This window comes from Salmo salar, chromosome ssa03 (genome assembly GCF_905237065.1).
Source record: "Salmo salar chromosome ssa03, Ssal_v3.1, whole genome shotgun sequence".
NCBI lineage: Eukaryota > Metazoa > Chordata > Actinopteri > Salmoniformes > Salmonidae > Salmo > Salmo salar.
Window position 1 is genome coordinate 46531768 of NC_059444.1, and position 19039 is coordinate 46550806.

At 40.6% G+C, this 19039-nt stretch overlaps 1 protein-coding gene across 2 annotated transcripts in view; it reads right to left on the bottom strand.

Annotated features, from left to right (window-relative positions):
* Positions 1–4139: 4139 nt before the first annotated feature.
* Positions 4140–19039, bottom strand: part of LOC106600538 (zinc finger protein 512B) — an 85463-nt gene continuing 70563 nt past the window's right edge. For both annotated transcript variants that reach the window (XM_045714901.1, XM_014191962.2), the window contains exons 12-18: positions 10944–11042; positions 9996–10190; positions 8487–8780; positions 8311–8412; positions 8059–8121; positions 7845–7943; positions 4140–6935 (exon numbers count right to left, since the gene is read on the bottom strand). In XM_045714901.1, the coding sequence (XP_045570857.1) occupies positions 6609–6935; positions 7845–7943; positions 8059–8121; positions 8311–8412; positions 8487–8780; positions 9996–10190; positions 10944–11042 (1179 nt within the window). In that variant the 3' untranslated portion in view covers positions 4140–6608. The remainder of the gene's footprint in view (positions 6936–7844; positions 7944–8058; positions 8122–8310; positions 8413–8486; positions 8781–9995; positions 10191–10943; positions 11043–19039) is intronic.

Consider the following 19039-nt stretch of genomic DNA (forward strand, 5'->3'; position numbering starts at 1 on the left):
AGTAGCACTTTAAAGTATTTTTACTTAAGTACTTTACACCACTGGTGGCAGGGAATTAAATATGTGATGGCCACGTATTACTGGTTGAGGTACATGACACTGTGAGGTCATGTGATTAAAATATTAAACCAACAAAATCTAATGTCATGCTACTTATGATAATGAAATGTGAACCTTAAAATGGATTGTATCAGCTCCAATAATTCTGTCAGTTCACATGAACTTTACTGCATGTACAGTATTATATACAGTACCAGTGCATAGTTTGGACACACCAACTCATTCAAGGGTTTTATTTATTTGTTCTATTTTCTACATTGTAGAATAATAGTGAAGACATCAAAACTATGAAATAACACATTTAGAATTGTGTAGTACTGTATATATAATGGCAACAGTCAAACTTAGTCAACAACATTTTTATTAATTAATTGAGGGGTAATAATGCACAGGTAAAACAACACTTAAAAAACAATTTTTTTAACAGTTCAGATTCAAAAGGTGTGGTGCCTCCCTAGTTAGGATATAGCTTCAGATCAGACCAACTTCAACATAGGAAAAACATTGTCTCATTCAGAACATAATCAAACTAAGTATTCTCCTCAACATAACCAATCACCAAACGTTTTGCATCCACTCTATAAATGGTCAGTTTTCTAAACAAAGATTTATCTAAAGCTTGTTGAAATGCTTGTAAGATAAAACAAAGCGGGAAAGTAGAATTTGTGAAGAAAAGGAAGACAGCTTAGCCTATGGACTCCCCAGGTACAAAAGGCACAGCACACACAGTCCAGACTACTAAAAAGCGACAACACTCCTAATTCAAGCCTATTTCAAGGGGTAGTAAGTGCACTAAATACAGAAACAAACACAGATACACACGCCTCCTTGTTGATCCTTAGATAGACAAATGGATTCTCAATAATTGTGTCCTGAAAAATCAACATTTAATGTACATTATCAAACTTGTTAAAACAACATATTTCAACATCCCATAACATTTGATGGACTTCAACTTGACTATTTTTTCACTGAGAAAAAAATTAAATAACTATCTTAAGCAAACAAACAAAGGGATAGGGTAGGTGATAAAAATGTGCCATTAAATGAGTAAATTACAACAAAATATGGTGTAAACATATTGTTGCAGTTGCTGCTGTATTTTATGTTGGCTCAAACAGGATATGCGTTTTCCACATCATCTCGGAAGACTGATAGTAAAGGGTGAGATATGAATATATGGTACCAGTCAAAAGTTTGGACACACCAACTGTACTCATTGAAGGGTTTTTCTTTATTTTCACTATTTTCTACATTGTATAATAATAGTGAAGACATCAAAACTATGATATAACACATATGGAATCATGTAGTAAATAAATAAGTGCTAAATATTTTATATCTTCAAAGTAGCCCCCCTTTGCCATGATGATGCTTTGCATACTGTTGGCATTCTCTCAACCTGCTTCAAGAGGAATGCTTTTCCAACAGTCTTGAAGGAGTTCCCACATATGCTGAGCACTTGTTGGCTGCTTTTCCTTCACTCTGCGGTCCAACTCATCCCAAACTATCTCAGTTGGGTTGAGGTCGGGTAATTGGGGATGCCAGGTCATCTGGTGCAGCACTCCATCACTCTCTTTCTTTGTCAAATAGCCCTTACACATCCTGGTGGTGTGTTTTGGGTCACTGTCCTGTTGAAAAACAAATGATAGTCCCACTAAGCGTAAAACAGATGGGATGGCGTATCGCTGCAGAATGCTGTGGTATCCATGCTGTTTAAGTGTGACTTAAATTCTAAATAAATCACAGAGTGTCACCGACAAAGCACCTCCACACCATCACACCTCCTCCTCCATGCTTCACGGTGGGAACCACACATGCAGAGATCATCCGTTCACCTACTCTGCATCTCACAAAGACACGGCAGTTGGAACTAAAAATCTCAGACTTGGACTCATCAGACCAATGGACAGATTTACGCCAGTCTATTGTCCATTGCTCCTGTTTCTTGGCCCAAGCAAGTCTCTTCTTATTATTGGTGTCCTTTAGTAGTGGATTCTTTGCAGCATTTTGACCATGAAGGCCTGATTCACACAGTCTCCTCTGAACAGTTGATGTTGAGATGTGTCTGTTACTTGAACTCTGTGAAGCATTTATTTGCGCTGCAATTTCTGAGGCTGGTAACTCTAATGAACTTATCCTCTGCAGCAGAGGTAACTCTGGGTCTTCCTTTCCATTGGCGGTTCTCATGAGAGCCAGTTTCATCATAGCACTTGATGGTTTTTGTGACTTCACTTGAAGAAACTTTCAAAGTTCTTGAAATGTTCCATTCCATTCCATTTCCACTGGAGCTGTTCTTGCCATAATATGGACTTTGTCTTTTATCAAATAGTGCTATCTTCTGCATACCACCCATACCTTGTCACAACACAACTGATTGGCTCAAACGCATTAAGAAGGAAAGACATTCCACAAATGAACTTTTAACAAGGCACACCTGTTAATTGAAATGCATTCCAGGTGACTACCTCATGAAGCTGGTTGAGAGAATGCCAAGAGTGTGCAAAGCTGTCAACTTTCAAGAATCTCAAATATAAAATATATTTAGATTTGTTTAAAACCTTTTTGGTTTTTACATGATTTCACAGTTTTGATGTCTTCACTACTATACTACAATGTAAAAACAGTAAAAATAAAAACCCTGGAATGAGTAGGTGTCTCAACTTTTTACTGGTACTGTGTGTGTGTGTGTGTGTGTGTGTGTGTGTGTGTGTGTGTGTGTATGTATGTATGTATGTATGTATGTATGTATGTATGTATGTATGTATGTATGTATATATATATATATATATATATATATATATATATATATATATATATATATATAGTAGATACAGTGCCTTTGAAAGTTTTCAGACCACTTGACTTTTTTCACATTTTGTTACATTACTGTGCTATTCTAAAATGGATATACACACAATACCACATAATGACAAAGTGAAAACAGGTTTTTAGATTTTTTTGCTAATTTATTAAAAGTAACGACATACATACTTTATTTACATAAGTATTCAGACCCTGTGCTATGAGACTCTAAATTGAGCTCAGGTACAACCTGTTTCCATTGATCATCTTTGAGATGTTTCTACAACTTGATTGACAGTGCATGTCAGAGCAAAAACCAAGCCAAGATGTTGAAGGAATTGTCCGTAGAGCTCCGAGACAGGACTGTGTCAAGGCACAGATCTGGGGAAGGGTACAAAAAAATGTCTGCAGCATTGAAGGTCCCCAAGAACACAGTGGCCTACATCATTCTTAATTGGAAGACGTTTGAACCACCAAGACGCGTAGGAAGCGCCTGGGGGAGAAGGGCCTTGGTCAGGGAGGAGACCAAGAACCACGATGGTCACTCTGACAGAGCTCTAGAGTTCCTCTGGAGATAGGATAACCTTCCAGAAAGACAACCACCTCTGCAGCACTCCACTAATCAGGCCTTTATAGTAGAGTGGCCTGACGGAAGTCAGGCCTCAGAAAAAGGCACATGACAGCCCACTTGGAGTTTGCCAAAAGGCATGTAAAGGACTATCCAGACCATGAGAATCAAGAGTCTCTGGTCTGACGAAACCAAGATTGACCTCTTTGGCCTGAATGCCAAGCGTCACGTCTGGAGGAAACCTGACACCATCCCTAGAGTGAAGCATGGCGGTGGCAGCATCATGCTGTGGGGATGTTTTTCAGCAGCAGGCACTGGGAGACTAGTCAGGATCGAGGGAAAGATGAATGGAGCAAAGTACAGAGACATCCTTGATGAAAACCTGCTTCAGAGTGGTCAGGACCTCAGACTGGGGCGAAGGTTCACCTTCCAACAGGACAACAACCCTAAGCCCACAGCCAAGACAACGCAGTAGTGGTTCCGGGACAAGTCTCTGAATGTCCTAGAGGGGCCCAGCCAGAGCCCGGACTTGAACTGGATCAAACATCTCTGGAGAGACCTGAAAATAGCTGTGCAACAAGACTCCCCATCCAACCTGACAGAGCTTGAGAGGATCTGCAGGGTAGAATGGGAGAAACTCCCCAAATACAGGTGTGCCAAGCTCGAGGCTATAATCACTGACAAAGGTTCTTCAACAATGTAATGAGTAAAGTGTCTGAATATTTATGTAAATGTGATATTTATGTTATTTTTACATAATGGTTAAGATTCATCGAGTTTAGCACCTGTATTTGTAGGACATATTATAAAGTAATAACATTTTTGGAAAAACTGTGCTGGATGAACAAGCAGAGTAAATTGCACCATGTAACCATAAACTTTTCACAAACTCCCACTACTTTCAGATTAACTAGATAATATACACAAGTGATTATCAAATAGATCTGCCGCTTTGAGAGAGCAAGCTATTCTGCTCTATTCATATAAATATACATTAAACATTTCATAAAATTTTACTTAAATCAAATTATTACAATTGTTTTGTGAATTCAAGTTATCTACTTTAAGTATTTATTATAGATAAAATATTAAAATGAGCTGATTGCACATTAGCATTTTCATAAATTAAAGACATTTAATTTAAACGTAATTTCCTTTTACGCTGAAATAGTTGACTGGCAGAACAGTCTAAAATGTTTAGCATTTCTGAGGATCAGTTATGGCTTAGTTAGGGTTTTGAATTCACTAAGGTGGCCCTGTTATCTACTCATTGAATCCTGTCGGAAAGCGGGGCACAGATATCTAAATGTACTTATTTCTGGACACCACATTTTTTATTTTACAGTCCTGGATATAGGAAGTTTAGGTTAGAGTAGGGTGAAGCTGCCCCTTAGAAGCTGATCTATGGTCAGTTTTGTGTCTTTACCCATAATTCTTAAGGTAAAAATTTAGGCAGGGCTGATTATAAATCTGTGTCTAAGGGCATCTTCTTCCCGGAGCGTAAAGTTTTTTTTCTTTGCTTTTCATGTGCAAAAAGACAAAACGGGGGGAAGAGAGGAAAGGGGTTAGGGTTAAAGTGCAAGACAAGTGTTTTAATGACCGGGAAAATGTCCTTATACATAACTACATCTAAGCCTTAATTTTAGGTTTTTATTTTTTACGTTTCATAAAAGATTAAACTAACTTAAACTTTTATTTTAAAAAAGTCAACTGCAGCTCCCTTTTCTGAATTATTTAAAGGCCTAGTGCAGTCAAAATTCACTTCCTCTTGTGTTTTGTATCATATTGTACCACAGCTGATGAAACTAACACTGTAAATGTGTGAAAAACATTTGATCAGTGTTATTTCCTGATAGTTACTGTTAGAAAATTCAATTTACACAGGACCTTCTAATCAGCAGGTTTGCATGGGCGGGAGTTTCGGCTTGCCTGGTGACATCACCAGGCTAAATTGGTTAAGGGTAAATTGGTTAATACACCACTAACAAAGAGAGTTCCACACCTCTCAGTTTTCCCCTCCCGACTCCCAGACAGTCCTAGGAAAATTGTAGCTTGAGAATTTTTGTTGTTGCAAAAAAGCTATTTTTGTCCATTTTAATGGGAACCTATTACGACAACATTCCCACATTTAATTCAGACTATGAGCTCCAATGGCGAAACCTATATTAAACAAAATCTACACATCTTCAAACTTTGTGGATATGCTGTTTACATTGCTTGGGTGTAGATATAGATTTTACTGTAGAAATGTTTGCGTTAACATCCCCAATCATATGCCCCACCAAGGTCTAATTACTGTCACCAAAATTCGATAAAATCTCATATCATATTGTGAAAATGTTGCTAATTTCCTACATTTCAGTGTAGTTGAAACAAAGACTAACTATGTAGCTTAGCCAGAGCATCAGAACACAGTAAAGAATTTGATGTATGCGTTACAGTGTGGTCTTTCACTACTTTGAAAAGAAAAGCCAAAGAAAACAAAGAGACAAAAACAAATTAGCATATTGCACTGCAGTCTGATAAAAAAAAAACTCTAATCCGACATTCAGCTGCCACAATAAAAACAAACAAAAGATGCCAAAGTGTAAAACAACAAAAATGAAAAGGAGTGTGATCGCTTTAGACCAAATTTGACCTTCCTGCGTTAAAAAAGAGGGATGACGTCATTGCTTTGAGTATATACTGTAAATAGATAGATATAGTATATATACACAGTACACAGTATATCCATTAAAATAATCACTAGCAGCACCTCACTATCCTAATAGAATATCCTTTGAAAAATCTCTCAAACACAACATGAATCTAAAGACATGTAGAGGGAATATGCCAACATTAATTTGAAATACTACTTTTGTTTAGAAAAATATATTTTTACACAGAGTAGGATTATAACTTTGATTACAATGAACCCCTGTTGTCAATAGTTAACTTAAATGATGCTTGGAAATGGAATGGAGGAAACTAAATAAAATGACTGTCATATCAACATATACCAGTAGACAAACTGTATACAGTATATTTAATGTTAAAACACAAAGATCTGAGTGCAGTCGTTTTTAGTTTTGTTCTCTGTCCGCCAATCCTTGAGGTATCCAAAACATCCTTGAGCTTACTGGCGTAATGTGGATAGATAGACATAGCCTCTCTGGCTCTTGGGTTGAAAGCAGAGCTACTCGGAGGGAGGGGGCACCCACTTGAGCTTACTCCTCCGTGTGGTGGGTTGGTTGGGCTGTCTGTTTAGCGTCAGGCTCCCTGGGTTCCCTCTCTCTGTCGGGACCGGGTTCTGGGCCTGAGCCATGTTCAGGGTGGGGGCTGAGTTTTGGGTGGTGCTGAAAATAGTCTTTGTTTGGACGGGGGTGGCCTCAGGGGGGTGCTCTTTTGGCTTGCGGCCTCTCTTCTTTCCCATGGTGGCTCCATTATTAACCTCCGTTTTCTCTTGGTTGTCTGGCGGTCTGCTGCTGCTGGGCACCATGTGGCTGAAGGCTCGGAACCAGTTCTGTAACATATGATAATGTTGAGGGGAAAACATTCAACTACATGTTACTACAGGTGTATGACATCCACCTGTGTGTTTTAAAATGTGTGTATATCAGGCCCACCTGTAAGCTACTGTATGTTCGTCTCACCTGTGAGTGGGTCTATCAGGCCCACCTGTAAGGGACTGTATGTTCGTCTCACCTGTGAGTGTGTCTATCAGGCCCACCTGTAAGGGACTGTATGTTCGTCTCACCTGTGAGTGTGTCTATCAGGCCCACCTGTAAGGGACTGTATGTTCGTCTCACCTGTGAGTGGGTATATCAGGCCCACCTGTAAGGGACTGTATGTTCGTCTCACCTGTGAGTGTGTCTATCAGGCCCACCTGTAAGGGACTGTATGTTCGTCTCACCTGTGAGTGGGTATATCAGGCCCACCTGTAAGGGACTGTATGTTCGTCTCACCTGTGAGTGTGTCTATCAGGCCCACCTGTAAGCTACTGTATGTTCGTCTCACCTGTGAGTGGGTCTATCAGGCCCACCTGTAAGGGACTGTATGTTCGTCTCACCTGTGAGTGTGTCTATCAGGCCCACCTGTAAGGGACTGTATGTTCGTCTCACCTGTGAGTGGGTATATCAGGCCCACCTGTAAGGGACTGTATGTTCGTCTCACCTGTGAGTGTGTCTATCAGGCCCACCTGTAAGGGACTGTATGTTCGTCTCACCTGTGAGTGGGTATATCAGGCCCACCTGTAAGGGACTGTATGTTCGTCTCACCTGTGAGTGTGTCTATCAGGCCCACCTGTAAGGGACTGTATGTTCGTCTCACCTGTGAGTGTGTCTATCAGGCCCACCTGTAAGGGACTGTATGTTCGTCTCACCTGGAGTGGGTATATCAGGCCCACCTGTAAGGGACTGTATGTTCGTCTCACCTGTGAGTGGGTCTTGCTGATGTGGTATTTGACACCACTCTCTGAGCTGAATTCCTTCTGGCACAGTAAGCAGGTGTACTTCCCTGCATCGCCCTCTGCCTGCAGCACACAGAAACATACCCCAGTCAAGTGAAGGAACAAGTTGTCCCTGAACTCAACAGGGTGATACAGGGTCAGATATTTTTTTATCCATTTAAGGTCCTGATGGTCCTACCTGGTTACAGTTGGCTAGATGAGCTTTGAGTCCGGACACACTGGAGTAAACAGCTTCACAGCTCTAAAAACAGAGAGGAACAATAACTGAGACACAACAATAGGAAACTCTGCCTTATAAACATGAACTTGTTCATTTTTAGAGACTGTTGAGCTCAGAATTTACAGCACTGAAATGTATAAAAGCAACTGGATTACAGGATTTATCTGAGAGGGGTTTAATGTACAGAACAGGTTGTCCAGAGATTCTTACTCCGTTGGAGCAGCAGATGAAGCCTTTCTCTTTGACCTCATTCTTCCAGCTCTCCAGCAGCTTGGGACTGAACTTGGGAAGACCAGGACGAGTGTAGTTCAACTGGGGGAGGAAGACAGGGGCCACATGTTAAGTGTGTGTGGGTGTGTGTGTGTGTGTACCTGTGTGTGTCTTACCCTCTTGCTGTCCGGTACCAGGTCATCTTTGATGCGACGCTTTGTGCCCCAGTCCTTGGCCAGTTCATCCTCTGCTATCTCCTGCAGGTGGAACACTGCTACCTGAGCAGACCGACGTCTCACCCTACCACTAGGAGTCCTCTCAAAGTCCTCCCCCAGCCCCTCTCTCTCCCTCTCTCTCCCATCCTTCTCCCTACCCGCAGACAACTCCTGACACTTTTCTTTTTCCTTCCTCTCTCTCTCCATGTGGTTCTGTTCCCTCCTTCCTGCAGGCTGTGACTCCTCTGTTCTCATCTGGAAGAGAGGAGGGACACAGCCCAGTCAGAGACCAATGAGAAGAGGATTCACAGCGATTCAAACAATGACTATGGGTGTAATAAAGGACGAGAGGATAGGGAATGGAGAGCAATTGTAACTTTTTGTAGGCATAACTCTGCCATGGCTCGTTGGCCAAAGCCTATGGGGGAATGAATGGTTTCAAAAACAATGGGGATAAATGCAGAAAATAAGGTGTGTGGTAAAACACAGGCTCAGGAGATCTTATACGTTTTGTACTATGAGATAATCTTCATCAGATAACGTCACTTTCTGTGAATTCGGAGCATTTATTTAATCAAAACAAGCGCATGAAGACTTCATCATTCATAAAGGTCATGTTGACTGACTGATATTATCTCATAGAACATAACATAAAGGTCATGTTGACTGACTGATATTATCTCATAGAACATAACATAAAGGTCATGTTGACTGACTGATATTATCTCATAGAACATAACATAAAGGTCATGTTGACTGACTGATATTATAGAACATAACATAAAGGTCATGTTGACTGACTAATATTATCTCATAGAACATAACATAAAGGTCATGTTGACTGACTGATATTATCTCATAGAACATAACATAAAGATCATGTTGACTGACTGATATTATCTCATAGAACATAACATAAAGGTCATGTTGACTGACTGATATTATCTCATAGAACATAACATAAAGGTCATGTTGACTGACTGATATTATAGAACATAACATAAAGGTCATGTTGACTGACTAATATTATCTCATAGAACATAACATAAAGGTCATGTTGACTGACTAATATTATCTCATAGAACATAACATAAAGGTCATGTAGACTGACTGATATTATCTCATAGAACATAACATAAAGGTCATGTTGACTGACTGATATTATCTCATAGAACATAACATAAAGGTCATGTTGACTGACTAATATTATCTCATAGAACATAACATAAAGGTCATGTTGACTGACTGATTATCTCATAGAACAAAACATATCTCCTAAGCCTGTGTTAACCTGACCTTATTTTCGTCTTTCATCCCAAACCCCCATTCTTTCTACATACATTTCTGCCATAGGAATGGCTGAACGAACCAGATGTAAGTCATTTCCATAATTAACAGCATATATGACATTTCAAGACACACTAGTCATAATAATATAATAGTAAACAAAACCGTTCAGCTCTCTCGTACCCCTCTGCCGGTGGTATTGTTGGTAGTGGTGGGGTGTTCAGTGCGGAGGTGGTAGTCTCTGCCAGCCTTAGAGCGGTAGGTCTTCCCACAGTGCTGACACAGAAATACAATTTTGTCCTCCTCTGATAGCTCTCTGCCACAGCGCTTCTGATGGTACTGGTATCCCATCAGACTGAAAAAATGGGCTGAGCAGCTCTGTATGTGTGTGCAACATTTAAAAAGGGAGAAATAGAATATTCACATTAGCCTGGAAATCAGGTTGGTGGAGCGGAGTATGGATTTGTCTAACGAAGGCAAGCATCACATTGTGTCTACTATTCATCTAACATTTTTTATATAGTCTAATTAACATAAACATATTTTTCTCAGGAGGTTGTTTGACATAAGAATGGAGATAGAAATGGAGGAAAGTTTGAACATGTCCATGGAAGAAGAGAGGTTATTGTAAATGTCTCTGTCTCTGCAGCCCTCCCTCTTCCCCTCTCTGCACTGTAGTGTGAGGAATTGATAACAGAGTGTTGATGTATGTTTGGGCAGAATAACAAGAAAGACAGAGGAGAGGAGGGAGCGAAAAAGGAAGGAGAGAAAGAGAGAGAGGGGTAAATGGAGATGGAGGAGTTTTCAGCAGAAATAGAGAAGAAAATTGAATACAATTGGAGAAGATAGCAAAAGAAGTGGGGGTACAGAAAAGAGAGAGAAAGAAAGAACTTGTTGAATCAACGTCGATTCCATGTAATTTCAACCAAAAAAATTTGACGTTGAATTAATGTGGAATACTGATTGGATTTGAAAAAGAAAGGGAAATTTGTATTTTTTTCACCCAACCTAAATCCAGTGACATGGTGAACATTTTAGTTGATTTAACATTAGTTGACAACTCAACCAAATGTAAATCCAAACTAGACATTGAACTGACGTCTGTGCCCAGTTGGAGGAGAGAGTACATACCTCCCTAGGACACTTGATTCGTCCCATCTGTTTGAGCACTCTGCGCAGCCTCTCTCTCTCTTCTTGCCCGTCCCCCATCTGGTCCTCGCTCCCCAAAGCCTGAGGGGGGGAAAACACAGCGTCAGACAAGTGTTCTATCCCCTCAAAACACCTCCCCCTCCTAAATCAGGCCTGGAAAATGTGAATTCCATCTGAGGCGTTCGGGCGATGCCAGAATCATTAAACGGTTTCATGGCAATCCCGTTACTCTATGCATGTTATGACAATTGTCAAACTAATGTTTTCACCAAGGTGTTTATCAGTGCCAAAAACATGCCTGATAAAAACAGCAGCTGACAGCACAGCCAGAGAGAGGAGGAAAGGGGAGGGGGGCTACAGATTTGGGCAGTGATTAAGTGCATATGTGACTCGTTTCAAGAAGCTAGGCGTATGTCACATGTCACTACTTCACAAGAGAAGCCTGTTTTTTTTTTTTGGATCAAAATGCGTTTTTTGTCAGAAATGCCTTCTGGATCATGTGAACCTTCATGTGCCTTAATAACAAACCTGTATGCCACCTGTTAATACAAATAAAATAGTTCAATTACGAGCCTAGTTGTTTAAGCCACAGGAAATTACAGGAACCTTCCTGCTAGCCATGATTGGCTGAGATCATGGATGGGCTGGACATGCCGAGAGATGAGTTTGGATTGGTCTGCCATGTAACATGCTTCTGTCTATAACATGAGCAGCTCAGTATATGTAGATAATCCTTTCTACCACGGCTGTTTTTGAAAAATATCATGAAGAAGTGTTGCTACTGCTCTCAACATTACTACCCTGAAGTTGTGACGGACTACTTTCTGGAGGACGGTTGCTGACTCTGAAAATTAATCAGACGATGAGGAAATCCCTGATTTAGGTAAAAACATTTTCACTGAACCAGACATTGTAGGGTCTTCTGATGACAGTGATGGGGAAGAAACGGCGATCAACAGTGTTGTTGACCGAGTTTTGAAATCAATGGAATGCTCGGTGGAAGCAGATAGATGACTACCAACTGCATAGAGTCGAAAAAAAGAATACAGTAGGTTGTTGTATAAAACACCTGACTCCAGATCACATCTTCAAAAAAAATGGCAACCATGGCATCCATGACAGAGACGGATAAGCATTCATCAATTTATACAGGTAAGAGTCTAGCTACATTTTCAGATATTATACGTTTCAAATTTAGTCAGAAAGTCGTTTTCATTGCAAGTGAAAGCATATTGTTAGCTAGCTAGGTAACATTAGCTAGCTTAAGTTACATATGATCTGTCTAGTAATAGTTTTTGTATCTCAGAAAACCATTTGCATTCTTAGTTATAGCCTTATGTTAGCTAGCCAGCATTGAACCTAGTTATAGCCTTATGTTAGCTAGCTAGCATTGAACCTAGTTGATAGCTTTAGCTACCTGCATATTCATGCATGGTGCATGGTAGTATTGCCGTGTTCAAAACAACTGGAAACTTGGAAAGGCCTTGGTCAAATCATGATGTCAGTGATCTTCAGGTCGGAAAGTCGGAGCTCATGAGTTGGAATTCCGAGTAGGATGACCGTTCAAATGTATTTTTCCCAGTCGGAGCTTGTTTTTTTTCCCAAGTTCCCAGTTGTTTTGAACTCACTGAAGTCAGAAGTCAGACATTTCTGAGTTCCCAGTTGTTTTTAACGTGGCATTAGAGTTGGGATTACGGTTCATCGTTTAGTTAGCTAGCAAGCGATATGTCTAAACAAAAGACTCCACTATGCAAGTAACCATTTCACAGTACCGTTTACACCAGGGATCATCAACTAGATTCAGCCGCGGATAATGTTTGGCTGCTCAGAAAACTTAGGGGGCCAAATAAAACCACCCATGGGCCAAATTTGGGCATGTGACAAATAAAAGTTGATTTTATTTGACATAGTGTGTGTTTACCAGAGATGGTAATGTGAAGAGCAACATGACCTGCACCAAAGTTAGATTAGGATATAGGCTAAGGACGAGAGTGTGTTTTTACTGCTACTTTTTTCTACTACTTTCACCACTTTTAGTCTTGAAATCTTTGGTTGTTTACTACACTACCTTATTCACTCTGTTTAGCACATGGCCTCACATGTGAGTTCTTAAAGAGATGGGTGGGGCTACGGACTAAGAGGGTGTGAACTATGATGAATGGGTGTAGACAAAGAAGAGCTCTCCAGTAGGTGTACCAAAACATTCAAAGGCCATTTTCTCAAAAGTGGGGTTACAAGTTTATCAACATTCAAAGCAGAATTACTTTCCCATTATTCCTCAACTGCAGTGTATGATATACCATTTTCTAGCTCTGAGTGTATACTTTCATCCAATGTAAAAAACACAATTTCAAATTTTACTACATACAGTTGAAGTCGGAAGTTTACATACACCTTAGCCAAATACATTTAAACTCAGTTTTTTACAATTCCTGAGAAATAATCCTAGTAAAAATTCCCTGTCTTAGGTCACCACTTTATTTTAAGATTGTGAAATGTCAGAATAATAGTAGAGAGAATTATTTATTTCAGCTATTAATTCTTTAATCACATTCCCAGTGGGTCAGAAGTTCACATACACTCAATTAGTATTTGGTAGCATTGCCTTTAAATTGTTTACCTTGGGTCAAACGTTTCAGGTAGCCTTCCACAAGCTTCCCACAATAAGTTGGGTGAATTTTGGCCCATTCCTCCTGACAGAGCTGGTGTAACTGAGTCAGGTTTAAAGGCCTCCTTGCTCGCACACGCTTTTTCAGTTCTGCCTACAGATTTTCTATAGGATTGAGGTCAGGGCTTTGTGATGGTCACTCCAATAATTTGACTTTGTTGTCCTTAAGCCATTTTGCCACAACTTTGGAAGTTTGCTTGGGGCCATTGTCCATTTGGAAGACCCATTTGCGACCAAGCTTTAAGTTCCTGACTGATGTCTTGAGATATTGCTTCAATATATCCACATACTTTTCCTCCCTCATGATGCCATCTATTTTGTGAAGTGCACCAGTCCCTCCTGCAGCAAAGCACCCCCACAACATGATGCTGCCAGCCCGGTGCTTCACGGTTGGGATGGTGTTCTTCGGCTTGCAAGCTTCCACCTTTTTCCTCCAAACATGATGGTCATTATGGCCATACAGTTCTATTTTTGTTTCATCAGACCAGAGGACATTTCTCCAAAAAGTAAGATTTTTGTCCCCATGTGCAGTTGCAAACCGTAGTCTGGCGTTTTTATGGTGGTTTTGGAGCAGTGGCATCTTCCTTGCTGAGCGACTTTTCAGGTTATGTCGATATAGGACTTGTTTAACTGTGGATATAGATACCTTTGTACCCGTTTCCTCCAGCATCTTCACAAGGTCCTTTGCTGTTGTTCTGGGATTGATTTGCACTTTTCATCTCTAGGAGACAGAACGCGTCTCCTTCCTGAGCGGTATGATGGCTGTGTGGTCCCATGGTGTTTATACTTGCGTACTATTGTTTGTACAGATGAACGTGGTAACTTCAGGCATTTGGAAATTGCTCCTAAGGATGAACCAGACTTGTGAAGGTATACAATTTATTTTCTAAGGTCTTGGCTGATTTCTTTTGATTTTCCCATGATGTCAAGCAAAGAGGCAATGAGTTTATAGGTAGGCCTTGAAATACATCCACAGGTACACCTCCAATTGACTCAAATGATGTCAATTAGCCTATCAGAAGCTTCTAAAGCCATGACATCATTTTCTGGAATTTTCCAAGCTGTTTAGAGGCACAGTCAACTTAGTGTATGTAAACTTCTGACCCACTCGAATTGTGATTCAGTGAATTATAAGTGAAATAATCTGTCTTTAAACAATTGTTGAAAAAATTACTTGTGTCATGCATAAAGTAGATGTCCTAACCGACTTGCCAAAACTATAGTTTGTTAACAAGAAAGTTGTGGAGTGGTTGAAAAACAAGTTTTAATGACTCCAACCTAAGAGTTTGTAAACTTCCGACTTCAACTGTAGGTCCGAATCCAGGTGGTGGGTCACAGATATTGAGAGAACAACTCTGGATTGAAATGCAACTGTGGATACACGCTCGGGTGCATCTTAATGGCCTAAAATTAGCATACACTCTCAAAGGAGACTGTTTGGGACATGTTCATTCATTAATATTTTATGATGGGGCGGGAGGAAAAACATGAAAAGTTGTTGGTTCGAATCCCCGAGATGACTAGGTGAAAAATCTGTCAAATCAAGTTGCCGTGTCCACTAAGTGTTTTTAAATATATTAATAAGCCTCTCTACTTGAGCAAGGCACTTAACCCTAAATGCTTTGGATACGAGTTTCTGCTAAATGTAAAATGATACTTTTTGAGATAGTAGTTTTGAATTATTAACAAACTTAATGGAGCAGCATTCCACTAATGCAGGAGGGATGTTGATATCTTAACGAACCGCTGAGGAAGTTAACGCCATAATGTAATGTGCATCAGAACAATCAAAACTTCAGCTGTGCCAAAAAGAACAATAGTAGAAATCCATCTTTTAGAACAGGGGTGTCAAATTACTTTTGGACCACGGCCGCATTCGGTCTTCACCGAGGTTCGGAGGGCCGCACTTTAAATTGATTACTTCAATTAATAGCCTGAGAGTTTATTCGCTTCAATCACTGAACACAAGCGCTGCTTATAAGAGACATGCTTCTATTTGAGCCAGGCATCTATTTCCTTAATGCACATAACCTTTGCTCAATAAAATGTTGAAAGGACTACCAATGTTTATTGTGACCAGTATTACCAGTATAAACATAACACATCTATTGCAGATCAGACTTGCAAAGACTAGGCTGCCTATCATACACCCCCGATTTTAGTTTCAGCACCATTCTCTCATTTGTTGCGCCTCGTTGCGCCTTGTATCTGCCGTAGTTGCAGTGGGATCACTGCAGATAGACTTCAGTGTTCGACATTTGTCCAGGTCCCCAGGAGGTCGAGAGATGCCTTCAATACCATCCACTAGGGGCAACGTGAGCGCATATTACTTTATGCTTAAGCGTCATGTTTTTTCTGTTTTAACAACCCTTAGCGGCTACCTTCACCTCACCAATAGATGTTTATCCCTTCAACCATGTCAAACCAGACTGCTGTCTCATCCAATGATGTTGCTCTACTTTATCCTCTTTTGCGCAATCTTTACGGTACTCACTGAAGTTCACTCATAAACTATTCATTTAGACATAGCATTTATTTAAAACAGACGTTTATTTGCTGAAATGTGTGCTGATCCCCGGCTATTAAAAGGGACAGGTGGCTATTTGAGACTTTGCATTTAATGGAAGTTTTACGATATATTTCCTTGCCGTCAAAATGTGCAAAAAATTGTTGTTTATCCAACGCTGTTATAATTGTCGATGCTCCCTGACTGTCTAGCTTTCCTTTTGATGACCGTTAGCAAGCTGGGCAGAGTGACTAAAAACGTAGATCCATATTGTGGGTCCAATATCATTATTACACAGTTTCAAGTTAATTTGAGTAATTTCAATGTTCATTAATAAAACATTTCCTTGAGAAAAATAAATAAAATACAAATAAAAATGTTTTTACTCAAACCACTTGCAGGTCGGATCTGGCCCATGGACGGTATGTTTGACACCCATGTTTTATAAACATTTAAGTACTTTTACCCACAATTATAATTGTTTGGTACATGGCCTTCTCAAGAGACTCTGTCTAAAATTGCTCATTCCTGAAACTATATCCCTTCACACAATCCATCCATCACAAGAAACAAGGTGTTTTTTCTGACAGGGGAAACCAGACACATGCACACGGTAGGGTGTTGAAGTCCATATTGGTCAGAAGTGAAAACCCACTTTAGGGTCTGGTAGATACTTGGGGCTCAATCTTAACAAACCAAACACAATGGTAAATCTAAGGGCTGTATTTTAACAAACCAAACACAATGGTAAATCTAAGAGCTATTTTCACAACTACAATTATTGGGGCACTTGGTGCAAAAGGGTTGGTTATTCATGAATAAACAAGTTGTGGGTGTGTCGAGGCTTGGCCCCTCACTGGCCAATCAGAACCTGTTCCAAAGCGCAATATGTGGTTGCTTCAAGTTGTGTATTTACGGTCTTTTATGTACTTCCTTGGAATCAAATCCAATTCCAATGTTCATTATAGTTTGTTAAATGTCCTACAGAAACCTAATATCAAAATGTAGACCTATCCCATCTTTGCTAAATACGTTAACTTGAATCCATTTACAGTCCACATTGTTCTAAGTAATTGAATGGCTTCAATAGCATTTACATTGAGATAAGGGCTAGGCCTACTGTACATTTCATTATGGCTGAGCATGGACATGCCAAACATTGTTAAAAAGCAAGATTCAATTAATTAATGATGAGGCCTAAAAAGAGAACAAATAATTAATCAAATTCTCTATATATATATATATTTTTAAACGTTTAAATGCTTTAAATACACTGACAGGCCCCATCATTTCTCCCCGTGGGCATATAATATTAAAATAATGCAGACTATGGAGGGTTTTACGCATCCTCGAAACTTTTTACAGTAGCTGGATCCAATATAGATTCAATATAAAGAGAAATGGAGAATGTCCACTCACCGTTATAAAGCTCCCAAATATGTTTTATGAATATAATCGGAACCATTTTACAGATCAGATCGTATTCACATATCTCCAGGAGTTGCATTGCATGCGCGCCACGGATTTGTCACCATAAAACCAGGAAGGAAGGTGAATAATTTTAACAAGTTTGGTTGTAATAAAATTAACACATTTTAAAAAACAGCAACAATAAATAAATGTAAAATGTAATGATATTATGAAACTGCTGGGATAAAAAAGACATGCATTGCTGTTGAACCAGCCTTTGTTATAGTAAGACTACAGTAAGGGAGGCCTTGGGTTTTGAACATATGAAACGGAACAAGCCTTTGTCACAGGAAAATAACAAGGTTCCCCGGTACCGAGGTTCTCATCTCTCGTTTCATGATGGGCATGGACGTCATGGAGGGTGTTTTACGCATGTCCAAAACTTTCTCTGCATAGCTAACATAATGTGGACCTGCCTACAATGCATAGATAAAAAGGGAATGTCAGCTCACTATTTTGCTCCTCTCAAACGTAATATTTTAATCAAGCTTTGGTGATTAAGATTTATTTCCAAGCATTCTCAGGAGTCAAACCTTTTATCAACAGTCTTGACTACATCGCGACTACATTGGGCAGGACAAAAAAAAGCCTTCATTGCGAGGTGAAGAGGATATGCTTGGTTTTAAATCCAATAAAAACGTAATAGGAAAAAACATTAGTGTCATGACTTCCGCCGAAGTCGGTTCCTCTCCTTGTTCGGGCAGCGTTCGGCGGTCGACGTCACCGGTCTTCTGGCCATCGCCGATCCGCCTTTCATTTTGTGTTGTCTTGTTTTCCCACACACCTGGTTTCCATCCCCTCATTACTTGAAGTGTATATAACCCTCTGTTCCCCCCCATGTCTGTGTGTGGAATTGCTTGTTGTAAAGTGTATGTGCACTTCTGACTGGTTGCGACGGTTTATTTCAACCCATATTTTGTTGTTCTGGGTGCCGTTGGTTTTGCCTCATTAAACTGCTCCGGTTATTACCCAGTTCTGCTCTACTGCGCCTGACTTCCCTGCAGCGAGTTACGCACATCTTACAGAATTCCACACCCTGAATATGGAGTCAGCAGGAGCAGGTGCCCCTGGTATAGAGGTCGAGAAGCGGGTCCGGGAGCACCACCATCTCGGCTCCGCCATGGACCGCGTTGTCCAAACCATGGACCGCTGGGAGAGACAGGGAGTTCCTCCAGCGCCTCCACCAGCACAACCACGGTCTCCACTACTCGCCCCCCCCCCTGCACCCGGTCCCAGTGGGATTCGTCTCGCCCTTCCCGGGAGTACGATGGGACGGCTGCACGCTGCCAGGGATTCCTGTTGCAGATGGATCTATACCTGGCAACCATCCACCCTGCTCCTTCGGGCTGTGAGAGGGTGTCCGCCCTCGTCTCGTGCCTCTCGGGGAAAGCCCTGGAGTGGACCAACGCCGTGTGGGTAGAAGGAGATGCGGTG